The sequence below is a fragment of the Amyelois transitella genome, chromosome 2, assembly GCF_032362555.1.
Source record: "Amyelois transitella isolate CPQ chromosome 2, ilAmyTran1.1, whole genome shotgun sequence".
NCBI lineage: Eukaryota > Metazoa > Arthropoda > Insecta > Lepidoptera > Pyralidae > Amyelois > Amyelois transitella.
Genome location: NC_083505.1, coordinates 9,366,847 through 9,380,503, shown reverse-complemented (window position 1 = coordinate 9,380,503; position 13,657 = coordinate 9,366,847). Strand labels below are relative to the sequence as shown.

Here is a 13,657-nt window from a genome sequence, read left to right as displayed (position 1 = left end):
AGCCTCCAACGCTTCTCGACGACGTCTACACCCCGGCACCCCCGCGCCCCGCACCGCCCCGCGCACGTTAGCGCCCCGACCGACTGCATTTACCACCCGCCACCCCCATCATACATACATAACCCATAACCTACCTGTCTACCGATGCTGTCTGCTCTGACGGCGAACAACAATTCCTAGAATATTTTTCTAACAGTCCGCTTCGGGAAGCAGATATAATGAGAAATATACTTGAATTCGCGTTTATTGCTAGAGTTTATATACCTATTAGAGTTGAAGGTGTTGATTCTCTGGTAGTGGCTCGGTGCTTGATTCCGAAAGGTGCAATTAAAGCTGTTTACATCTCTTCGCAAGCGACTTGTAAATGTTATTTGTGCTCATTAAAACCGAATTACGTTATAAATTTTATGTGCGTACGCTGCAGCCACGTTAATGTTACCTTGGAGTTATCGAGACAATGTATTTTATTTTTGTAAGCAAGTATTTTGTTATTTAAACAGTAATATTGGTGTGGTCAAATCGATCAAACGTCGGCTTCCAACAGAGTAGAATAGAACCACAACAGTTTACAACAACAACAGTCTTGTGTCGTACTATGTTGTAAGTTGTTGCATGTTATTGAAAAAAGTATACCTTCATTACCTATATATCAGAGATATAGAGATCGTGATTGCCATAGACAGCATTATCGAATGGTAATCACTTTATCTGAGGAAACAAGCGGGCATTAGAGGTCTAAATTAAATTTGTCGGGTGTCCGGCGGCGCCGGCAGCCACCATCGATCATCGGTAATGGTGCGGCGCTCACTAACGACCTGCCCTCTGTTGCCTCGTCACATGACCCAGACCAAGGTGTCATATATATTATAATTATATATCTTTAGCCAATATAAGTATACTGCAATGAGGGACATCGGGATCTTCTTTAAAGTACAACAAACTTAAAATTATATCTTTTTTATTATCAAAAGAGACTACTCCCCATTTTCAAAAGCCACCACATGATACTCTATAGGCATCATAGGTGCATTTATTTTTAGACTTCTTACCCAAGGCCTTTTTTAGCGGCTGTGATATGCCATGTATCATCAAGATATACCCATTAGGTAAAGATGGAATGAGCTTTTTAATATAGATTTGGGTCTTCATTAGTTCTATCTTATTCTTGGATGTATACAATTCACATGGTTACAACTTTTATTATACTGTTGTTTCACCTAGTCTTCTTAATCACATATGTTCACAGTCAATAAATTAAATTGCTACCTACCGGCATAGTGTTGCAAAATTATATTTATAGGCACGCTAAGGACGTTAGTTCACAATTAATGTTCCTCAAAGGGTTTGCTTTATCGCTGTCCAAGTTATGCCTGTGTTGCAAGTTATCGCAACATTTAACGATTAAAAGTAAACATTGCTTTTTAACACAAGTAAATGAGTAGACAGATGGATAAGTAACTGAAATGTTCTGTCTCTTATCTCGTATTAATTTTAAATCTTAATTTGGTATAATTGTCTGAGAATCTACGGTCATTAGGATTTATTCTCTTTTGAAATTGTTGTCGACATGGGCGTCAACGTTAGAACAAACATTAAATGTATTCTAAGTATATCTGTATTTTTTTTACTTTACTCTATACACATGACCGTACCTTGAGGCATTGACATTAAGGACTCAGTATGTGGTCGCAATTTTTCAGAGTTTCAATTAGCCGCTATACTTCTAGTTTAATATATGTATGTATGTAGTTCAAGTAATGCCTCGGTCGGTTCGCATCACTAATTACATCAGCAGCTGACTCGGACCAAGTGGAGATATCAATCTTTGCTTTAACGTACTTATAATGTAAGAACACTGTTTTATAGCCTACTTAATAAGAGGTTATTGTTGTACTGTACCCAGTTAAATCCACTCTTGCTCTGCTACGGTGTCTGAAGTCCGCTGTTTCTGATCACCTTTATTATCCCGTATATATTACGTATTTGACAAAGCAATCAGACTTGAACAAACAAACACGATGTAATGGAAATGAATGACGACGCCTTTCATTACCAGATATTTATCACAACGCGTGTGATCAAGTTTCGTCATCATAAACTGCAGAAATGAGCGTAGATACGTAGTCAGAAGATAAGAACATGATCGTTTAGACAGAAGATAGTATTGTCGTGAGTTGACAGCACCTGCGTATCGCCGTGTTGGCATTTACACAGCATTCGGTTCATTAAACCTGCGGGCGAGGTCCACGGTCGCATGTCGGGTGTATCCTATTACTTGCTCTATGCATAATATTAGTTTCCGATATCCGCATAAAATATCAATATTAATTTATGAGTTAATTTTGACACCTACCTGCAATATTAACAGTTTTTACATCAGAGAATGTATATATATAAATACAATCTCTGATGAATGAAAAGAATGTATATATATAAATATATAAATACTCGTATATTATATAAACTATAAATCTGACATTCTCTAAAACTAAAAATATAAAGAGAGTAACAAAACGATTATTTTAAATAATATTTACAAGTAGGTATTTAGTTATAGTAAACTTGGGCGAACCACAAAATTGCTCAATAAAAGAGGAAATAATCCGGGCTTAGTAAAAATCACAGAGATATTAAAACAAATAATCTATTAAATAAGTATTTCATAAAACAGACTTAACATTATTATTTTACTGCTCAGCATTTAGGTACCACATGAATAATTGGTTGTTGTTCACAATATCTTGTAAGTACAATAAAATTTTATGTTCGTGTATAGTATGAGTATTAAAAATAAATAGCAACACAACATCAATAAGAAGCGGTAGTTTTAAGTTAAGGGAAGCACAGATGTGTCTTGGTATTTTAAATTGTGACGTTGTTTTGGTCATGATAAAAGTCATAAACTTTTTTAGAGTTACAACTCTTATCCAGGGCGCATAAATCTATCACAAGCTAAATACTCGTAACAATTGTGTGTACAGCAGAAGTGCAGCTACGTAACAATGCATAAAAATTATAGTTTCAAGAAGATACTTTTATTCTAATCTTAATCTCAATTCTTGCTGCACTGCGCTGCCGCTAAACATCAAAGCCTGTCTGGTCTACTTTCAGAGATAAATTTCTTTGCTTTTTCCGGTTCACAGCTTTAAGTTTTGAGTCATTATTTTTATTCCTGTGGATTTATAACTAAACAATCTTGTTAAAAATCAAACCCACAATAATTCTGCGCTCTCGTTATTCTGTACAAGTGCTATAGTGTGCAGCGACTGTTAAGTAAAACACTGCCGTAAAACTGGCCAAGCGCGAACTCGTTACGAAAACATCGTTAAGGAATGCGACTCACTATATGTGATTCTATACAAAATATATGTTTACAATTACTAGATATATCAATATTATTATTAATTTTTTATCTCATTATATAAAAAATATCTCGGCCTATTGCCTCCTATTGGAATGTGTAAATTAGTTTTTATAACTTGATGTTTAGTTATTTACACGTTATTTAAATTTCTCTTTCGTATAGGTGCCATCATAGATTATCGTAGCTCGGTGACCAAAAGTTCTGATTACAAAAGTAGAGACACTATGTGTACGAGTATGTGAGATGTCGTAGCCTAGTCATAGCAATACTCATTTTCAACTGCTACGTCTGAGCTGACATTAAGCTACGAGCTACGATTATATTTGTACGTATGTAGTCGTGATGATTCCGTTGCGAGTATTCCTTCAAAACTCGCAGCCATTTCGTAGTAATTACCACTTTTAACTGCTATATGTTGTCACTATACTACGAATGGCTACAACTGCTACTAGTGTATTAGACTTATTATTATACAGCGGTAATATCATCATTTTTATTTGAATTTAATTCGTAATTACAATAAGCCACATCAAAATAATACCTACAAAGGTGGTATACTTTTCTACGTTTTCGATGAAAAGTGTATAATGAAAAATATATTATTTAAATTTATCAAATATTTATTTATTTATTTAAACTTTATGCATGTAAAATGTACAACAGCTATAAATATTTTTAATAAATTTAATCTAACAGCTAATAGGTATAATGGCGAAACTAAAACCCTAAGATCAAAATTGCTTTGGAAATGTTGGTAGGTATGGGTAGTAGATAGTAGCAAAAGGGTGAGATGAGATGGTCATTAGCAGAATGAAGCCATTAGGAGCGTGTAAAACAGTTAATTACAGGCGCAATCTCGACCCAAGGTGGCTTCGAGATACCAACACCAAAATAATGAACACCAATTATGATATAACTAACTTCGAATCGCCGTAGGCGAATAATAAATTTTGCTAATTATTAAGCATATTTTCATAGCATATATAAAAAAATAATTGTTGTACAATTTCAATTATGCAGGTTGAGTTCTGCTTCACATTATTTTATTGATATCCTAGAGTGGTTTAAAGCCCTCAGAATTTTCTTACATTTTTTTTAAACAATTTGTTAAACGGGTATGTTTTGGTTCAATAAATACCATGTTTTCCCTTATGTTTTACCAATCACCAGGATAACAGTTTTACATGAATTATTGCCTTTAATTTCATAAAAAAATAACTATGATGAGTGCCCTCGTACTAATTGCTATCGATTGAAAAGTTGCACTTTTTTATTTTGCTTAAATTACACAGCACATTACAGCGTGATTACTGATGTGGGACGCTAGTTAATATCGATATCGACCTATCACGTACACGACGTTTCTGACACGTATAAGATTAAACTGATCTATTTTTCATTGAACGTGTTCCACTATACATGCCTATTTTCAATATAGGAGCTGCGACTGCGACATACGTTTTATAAACGTCAGCATTACGATAATCTTACATGAGTTCAGTTGTAAGAGTGCATTTTGTCTTCGATATTTGAAATCTAAGATAAAAATTTTAATTCTAATTGCAATGTTCGAAATTTATTAACTGTCTATTATCTCAATTTTGAATGAGTTATGATGCAATTTTTTGTACCCAAAATTAGATAACATATTTCACACACTTAAGTGTGTTGAATCACTCAGTTGCGTTTTTCTTTCACAGTGGGATTCTAACGATTTGACAATTCATAATTTTCAACGTGCCCTTAATATAGGAGTATCATAATACAAGCTTTTATTGCATTATAAAACTTATAATTGGTGTTGTATTTTAATATTTTGTCCGAATTCGAACACGACCTTTATAATTTACGACGAATGCTGATCGTATTTTCGGCTAAAGGTTTATGGCGAGTGGGGGGTTCCGCAGGAAGTTCCATAAACCGACGTCATCGTCAGATTCCGACGATAATAATTAAAGGCCACCTTGTTAATGTTAACTGTTTTATAATTGCCACCCCAATAATAATAATTAATTAGCTTTGTATGACCAACCCGCGTTGTTAGTGCCACGAACAGTAGAACCGCTCTCTAGATGACGGTTAATATGATTTCTTATCATGAGCTTGAGTTAAGTTTTTACTAACGTATCTGATGACTACACATTACTTTCTTTATTTTTCCTTTACTTATTTAATTGTTAGTTAATTTGATCAATATGGTTCGATTCTACATAGTTGTAGTAAAAATACCCATAGTTTATGATAAATCTAATATGATTTAATGTCACTGTATCTAAATGAGTAAATGTCATTGAGATGAGTGATATAAACAGCATACGTGATATAATTTCGGGGCTCCAAATATAATGTAAAATAATTCCGTGTATACAGCGATCAGGCTACGCAGTACAGTAAAAAAAAATTAATTTTACTTTCAAATAATATTCGGTATTTGCATAAGCAAAAATACTAATTATAGTTTTCGTACTACTTTCTCGAATTATTTCGAAGTGAATTTTAGAATAACAATATTAATAAAAAATGAAAAACAATATCCCGCGAATTCGTATTAATTGTGAATGATCATGTGTTGAAACAATAAAACATTTTTTGAATAACTACATACAATCACGACCAAAACAAATAAGAATTTTTTAATTATCAAAGTGTTTCCCTGTAGCGCGGGCAGCTCCCCGCGGCGCGGCTACTTTATACACATGGCGTACGAGTCGTTAACAAAACGTCACTTTTCACCATATTTATGTCTACATTATATTTCATGTGTAACGACGTCGTAAAATTGAAATTCGCTGATGAAGTGTTCTTGTACTTTTGCGTGTGCATGTCACCGATTTACCCCGTTTTCTCTCTTACGTAACGACGATGATGGGCGTAGGTGAATAATGGAAGTATTTAAACATATTTATAAATAGTTCTTTGCTGCTATGATTAAAATACGTTGGTACTTTACAAAAATCTTCTAAAGTATAAAACCAGATCGATTGACAAGATAGCGAGTTGTAGACCATCCGCCACTTTACAAAAGTAATAAAATGAGAATTCCATTTCGCGCAATTACTCGGGAGACGACAAAACATGTCAAGTGTCAATTTGTATAATTTACTCAGGAATTAAAATGGCGGTCTGACAGATGACAATCAGCTTGGTTTTTCCAAGTTCCGATGCTGGTTCAGCAACTTATCATTTTTATGTCACTTGAAGAATTTGCAAATATTTAAATTGTAGTACTTTTTAATGGCTGTCTTTGAGGATTTTGAGAAACAAGATAGCTTGTTTTGAACAGAGAGATTAGCCGTGTGGCGCGGTGTCGCGTGGCGACATAACGAGACGGCTGAATGACAGACAGATGACACTTTGCACGCGACGTGTGACATGATGCGACTCTAATTCTGGCTATGGGTCCATTTGAATTAGTAAATATATTGGTAGACTATTATATGTAGAGAAAATTGGTGGAATAATAAATATTTGTTAGAATACTTACAATGATTTCTTTAATGGCATTGTATCTCTAGCTCGATTCTCCATGCAGTTAAGTCATAAGTGGTGAAGAAAATATGCTAATAACGAAACTAATTGAACCTGCAACAACCTCATTAGGATTAATATTTCACGTCAATAACAAAGCGTGTTTATTACGATTATGACAATTAAACGTAAAAGGTCAGACATAATTGTATCGGTAAATAGTAGGTGCAAATTGAGAGCTAATAAAAATGAAATTTCTGCGTCATTGGAGCATGTCGCGTGCGAGCGGCTTGTCTGCGGTACATGACATTTCATGGCATCAAGTTTGCTTCTAATATGTATGTGTGGCACCCTGGCCACGCACTTTACTACATAGGAAGACAAAATAAGGTTGTTAAAAAATCATGATGTAAAAAATGAGGTTTTCATGACATAGGGAGTTATGAAATATTATATAAATATATGGAGTCTACAATATAAATGTAAATCTAGTTTTAAAAAAAATTATGAATTGGATTTTTTTTCTAGGTTTTTGGAAAAATAATAAAAAAAAAATTGCGCTCTTATATAGATTTTTTTTATTTTTTATACCTTTCATTACATACAGATGGTATGGGTACTTAATCAAGATAAATAAAGAAAAATAAGAAAAATACAAATACTCCATCAAGAAAAATAAGAAAATATTTATTAAGTATTTTATGCAATGGGCTAGCGAACTATGTCGCTACTTCTTATATAGCTCAGGTGAAGTAAGTTTGTACCACTACTATTTTTCGCAAGGGTAAAAGTTAGCACTTGCAAACTTAGCACTTGCTAACTTTTACATTGTGAAGAATTATATGCATTTTATATATATATATATATAGATACTATTTTGCGTTTTGTTGAATCCATACATTCTTGACGCATTATAAATAGCTTGCCTGATTGCAAACGACGTTTATAAACGATCAGCGTCATGCAAATGTATGGACTCCGTATTATTAACAATCAGTTGCAATGTGTTTTCAATCACACAAATGTAGTATTATGTTGCGTTAGTAACTGTTTCATGTGCTACATTAAATTATAAAAAGAATAAGAATTATGTACCTACTAAGCATTGTGTTAAATTCTTTGAAATACTCGTATGTAAAAATATTTCGAATCAATTTAATTCTTCAAGTAAATATCTATGAGAATACTCCGATTTTATTTTAGACTACCTGTTACTTGCAGCTTTGCCCGTGTAAATGTAAACTCTCTAACTTAATGCTACCTACAAAAAGGGAAGAAATTAGCACCGAATCAAAAAGCAACGAATTTAGCGACGTTTTTACCGGGATTCAAAGTACAAGGATGTAAACTTACTTACGCATTTATAACATTAGATTGGATTTTCATAATTTTCTTAAGGCAAATGTGAAATAACTGTCTTTCGGAAACAATGTATAAATGAATATTAAGTAATCGCTTATTCTGTTCCTTAGTTTCAAATCACAGAAACTGAATAGCTGTGGTAATATTTATTCGAATTTCCTTTCTGGGTTTTTATTTTAGAAAGTAATGTGGGGTGGATTGCATTGAAGTAGTGGGAAACATTAAGCGTGATATGTCAATAGGCAAAGTAGCATTACACAATAATAAGCAAGAACTGCACGTTAAGTGGTACAGTCCGCATAAAAAGTAATGCTATTCCATTCATGCGGATAAAATGAAGATATATTAGTACCGCATCGAGAATCTATCATTGTCTTTAATTCTTCATATCCTCTGTGACTAAATTGTGTAATGCTGTTGGCGATGAAATATTGCACGATATTTATCTGGTATGGTGCTACAAAAAGTAAAATTTTTTTACAACCGGAAATAGACGTTTATAGATGATAGATATAGATGATACATACATACCAAACATGTAATATCTGCAGGGAAGACAGAGCCATGAAAGAAATGGTAGGCCACGTTCAGCTGTTTAGATTAATGATAGAATTGACATTCAAATAGTGACAGACCGTTGGTTATATTATCATGTGAATAAATTTTAAACGTGAAGATACTATATAATAACAAACTACACTTTTGTATTATTTATATATTTTTGCATTATATATCTAAAACATAAAAACCCATAAGAATTTCTTGTGGCATGACCAATAACATGTTTGTCCGTCAGTCCATCTCCGTAAAATATTGTGCCACTTTTATTTGGATTTGCGGTCGCGAGGTTGTAAATGTGCTGACTAACGAACGGACAAATTCAGAACTCTTTGTCATTTTAACAACTTATTCAGAAAATACATAGGAAATATTAGTATGGATTATAAATATGACTAAACGATACTAATTTAATATACATAATATTATGAATATGAAAGTATGTATGTCGGTTAAACTAAGTCATCAAGGCTAAGTCATTGCACTGATTAAATCAATTTTGACATTTAGTATTGAGTATTAACTAATCAACGAGTGACGCTGCAAGAAATCTAAAATATAATTCAGTTTCGGTGATAGAAAAAATGTTTATGAATATACTTGTAATAGACGGAAGTGTGATGAGTAAGTAGTGCTACATAGATCGCAGTGGTAGAGTCATATAACGCCGTGAAAACTCTGTTCGATTTATTTTTTATTTGTTGAGAACACTTGTTTGACTTGTAAATTTTTGACCACCTTACTTAACTAAAGTTGATTGACTTATGATCAATTGAGAATCTTCACCCAAAGGCATATTGATGTTACTACCTAATTATAAATTACAATAATGAAACAATATTGGCATTTATACTAATTAAATTAATGGTTGTTTGAATAATTCGCATCACAAATATTCAGGTGCTTTTGATACAAACTTTTATTCCCAATTGAAGTACAAAGGTGCTTTTCATTTCTAAAGAAATATATGCCAAGAGAGAAGACATACCTACTTACTGAAATGAAAAAAATTCTTATTGTGATTAAGAACTTGTCTTTGATTTGCGAGAAGAGTTCACTCATATAGTATTTATTATAATTTAGACATAGTGAAGAGTAAAACATCTAGAAAATGTCAAGAAATGAGTCAATTACAGGTGCGAACTGGTATCTTTTCATCTTCTTAAGCGACGTGTTGATTAGATACTAACATCATGGCTCTTAGTATTTGCATATTAATTTATGTAAGAGATAAAGCTATGGACATTTCCGTGACTGCAGATAAGATTAAATAATAAATTTTTTGCATGATTTTGAAAATTAGAACTGTATGTTTAAATTTTTTATATAAAGTACAGGTCAGGCAGTCGCCATAATAAGATATTTATAAAATGTAACTCATGTAATTAAATTTTTTTGGATACATCGAAATAAAATTATCCGCTAAAACAAGTTCCGTTTACTTAATTTATTTTAAATTTTTATGTGTTTCTGTTTGCAAAGGTTTTCACGTAATTAACTACTATAAAAAATGATCACGAAGCTCGACGATAGGAAACTCTCATTTGGACGCGCACGCAACACATGCAAGAAATTCATTGGTGGTTGAGAAAAATTGCTAACAATTATTATTTAGGTTACAGCATATCGCTTTATCTCGATTATTGCTTTAATTATATTTACTGTTAACAAGCAAGAGGCGATTAGATCAGTACATTAAACTAGTTGAAGCCTCCTTTAGGTAATGGGCACTTATTGACATGTTTATTTTTTACAATAAGCTCCCTAACAAGCATTTGAGCGTAAGAATTGTAAGAAAGAACCCAGTTGACGTTATTATGGCTGAATGCTTGTAGAATTACTATGTTAAGTAAACACTAATAACATTTCCGCGAAAGCTCCGATAGAGGTAAATTCTCGCCTCACAGCGGAAGTGGTAACACATAATTGGAGCTCATTCCGCAGTCTTGAAATACCCTTGAAGCCGGTTTGTCATAGGACTGCGGTTTCTTACTGCAATTCAAAATAAACCAACAAATTACACCACAGAAATAATAATCTCTTTTATTTTCTTAAAATTATTGTCGCATGACTTTATTTTTAATAATGCAATTTAGGAATAAAAAGAACCGAGCATTTTTCACTACGAGTATATAAGTACGTGAAATTGCTGTCGTTTGGTTGCTGTCGGTAATTCCTACATCGTAGTCATAAAGGGCTTTTCTTATGACCACGATGTAGGAATTATTTAGATGATTTCTTCTCTTGTTAAAGGTGTCCAAAACCCCCGGTGGACCCCGGCAGGGAGAACGTAAACAGTAGTAACGTTAGGATAATGTTTTTAGAAGTGATTTCTGCTAATGGATAAATAACATGCGAATGTGGGTTCTAACTTTAGATTAGTAGATTCCATACCATTGTTCAAAATGAGTATTATCACTTTGTATTTGTTGATCGCTATTCTATTGTCCGAGTACATCTTAAATAGACGTTTATAGATGAATTATGCAAATACGCCGACTCATAGATATAACATATTCATAAAGCGACATGTTAATACCAGATGAAGCTTTGTATTCCTACATATTAGAGAAGAGAGTGAACAATTCAGTAGGTGGTGCTTAGATTAAATAATTTTCTTAGTTATGTATTTAATCTTTTAGAGAGATTTACTCAACTATTTCAATAAATTATTTAGAATTTAATGATAATTATAGATACTAGTATTTATTCTTTTGTCTCTCCAATCATCAATGGAAATTATACCCGAAGTTTATGTTAATATTTGTTTGGTAGTTATGACGTGGTTAAGATGATGTTCGCATTATTTTCAATTACTGTGACGTCGAGTGGTAAGGCAGTGGAATTCGTGGCGATCGATTGTTATCCGTGATGGATGCGGCTCATTACATCGCCGCTCTGGGTGGCTCCGCGTCGCGCAACTCTCGCCTTAACGACACTCTCATAAACGCGGTTGACAGCGACTTATTGTGGAACGCGACGAGATCCCGCGCGACCGATACGGAACAACCATTCAAAACATACCTTAATACGATTTATTTATAGCTAGTGCTTAACTCGCGGCGGAGACCCTCAATACGCCGTGCTTTATCGTCGTCGTGTTCAGCCTCCAACAATTTTATAGGTCTCTCCTATTTATTATTATTATCATACTTTTCTTATAGAAAAGTTGACATCACGTTCGTGTTTTATGGATACTAATATTTCTTTCTTTCACTCCTGAATTTTATTGCTCACACTTACGAATAAGATATTCAATAATAAATACCGAGTGCTCGCTCGACTCTTACTTACTTAAAAAGCTAATAGAAACAACTGTAGCGCGACGGTGACGTTCAATCAAGTTAAGGCAAGCGGACAAATTGTTAGCCGACGGTTATCTAATCTGACAAGCCTATGACTACTTGTTTGGGCTTCAAAATTACAAAAGTGCCGTTTATAGATTATAAAAAATATTATTAAGAAAGACTGTGTTGTAAATAATCGGCGGTGTGATGCTATCGCCGCCGGCCGGCAGGAAGCGCTTCGGCCATTTAAGGGTGCATTAAAATCGAATACATCATATTTGTTTGATTTCCTAGTTCACGTTTTACCCCATAATTATACAAGTCACCGGCCGTGGCCGGATCTCTGCCAGTTTTTGTTAAGATGCATTAATCATCTTTTTTTATTGCGAGCATGTGTTTTAGACTCGTAAAACACTTTCGGGGTTTATAAGCTTTTGATTCTTAATGTCTAATTTGGTCTGTCGGTTCTTATGAGGTCATTAGTGCGATCAGGGTCGCTTAGAAATTTATAGTTGAAAGTTTCAAGTTTCACGCTTTTATAATTTGTCGCATTAGCTTTTACAGCATGTCGTAAAATATTATTTAATTTTAATAAGCTTTGTAACACTAGGTTTTTATTAATTGTTCTAGGTCGGAATTTAAAAATAATTATAAATTTCTATATATATAATTTAATAGAAAACTATTAATTTTAACGACAGCCGGAATATCAATTGAACTGAAATGGCAGCATAGTTACTTTCCATAATTGCCTGAATTTGATGGTACCCCTTGAGAGATACAACTTACATGGTGGTCACAGTGATAAACTGACATTTGTTACAGACGAATGTTCCCGACTGTGCGCGTATCGTTCGCGGGGTGCCGCGCGGAGGCGCGTTACGCCGTGCTGCTGGACGTGGTGCCGGTGGACGGCAAGCGGTACCGCTACGCGTACCACCGCTCCTCGTGGCTGGTGGCGGGCAAGGCGGACCCGCCCGCGCCCGCGCGCCTCTACCCCCACCCCGACTCGCCCTTCTCCGGGGACCAGCTGCGCAAGCAGGTCGTCTCCTTCGAGAAGGTCAAGCTCACCAACAACGAGATGGACAAGAATGGACAGGTCAGTTTTTATTCCCTAATTGCTATTTCATGAATCTTTCTACTCATTTTGTGGAATAATCGGCAGGGTCTACATTTCTCCACGTGCTGATGTCCTCAGTTCTTCCGCATCGGTCCCGCGGGATCTGTCTTACTAATTCTTGTGATCAGCAACTATTGCTTCAATTTGTTTAAGAAATTATCATATAACTTTTTGATTAAATTCATTTGCTTGGGGTATCGCTCTTGTGAGAGTTTTCTAACATTGTATTTAGCGGATGTTCATGACATTCTAATCCTAATATGCCTACACAAATAATGTAAGGCTACTCATAGAAATAATGTGTAAAACCTCAAAGTAATACCGGGCTATTGTTTAAAATGATTTATTTAATACGTGTCAATAAGTGTTGTCTATCATAATCATAAAACAACAGTTCGTTGTGTACAAATAAATGTAGCAGTATTGTGAGAGCAAGGTGATAAACCGACCGACACCGTGTGAGCTATAAAGTGTTGACGTAAACCACTTGATTAATGG

At 34.3% G+C, this 13,657-nt stretch overlaps 1 protein-coding gene across 1 annotated transcript in view; it reads left to right on the top strand.

The window, feature by feature from the left end:
• Positions 1-13,657, top strand: part of LOC106143673 (T-box transcription factor TBX20) — a 53,668-nt gene that overhangs the window by 20,786 nt on the left and 19,225 nt on the right. Inside the window, exon 4 of the mRNA XM_013345807.2 lies at positions 12,865-13,138. Within this exon, the coding sequence (XP_013201261.1) occupies positions 12,865-13,138 (274 nt within the window). The remainder of the gene's footprint in view (positions 1-12,864; positions 13,139-13,657) is intronic.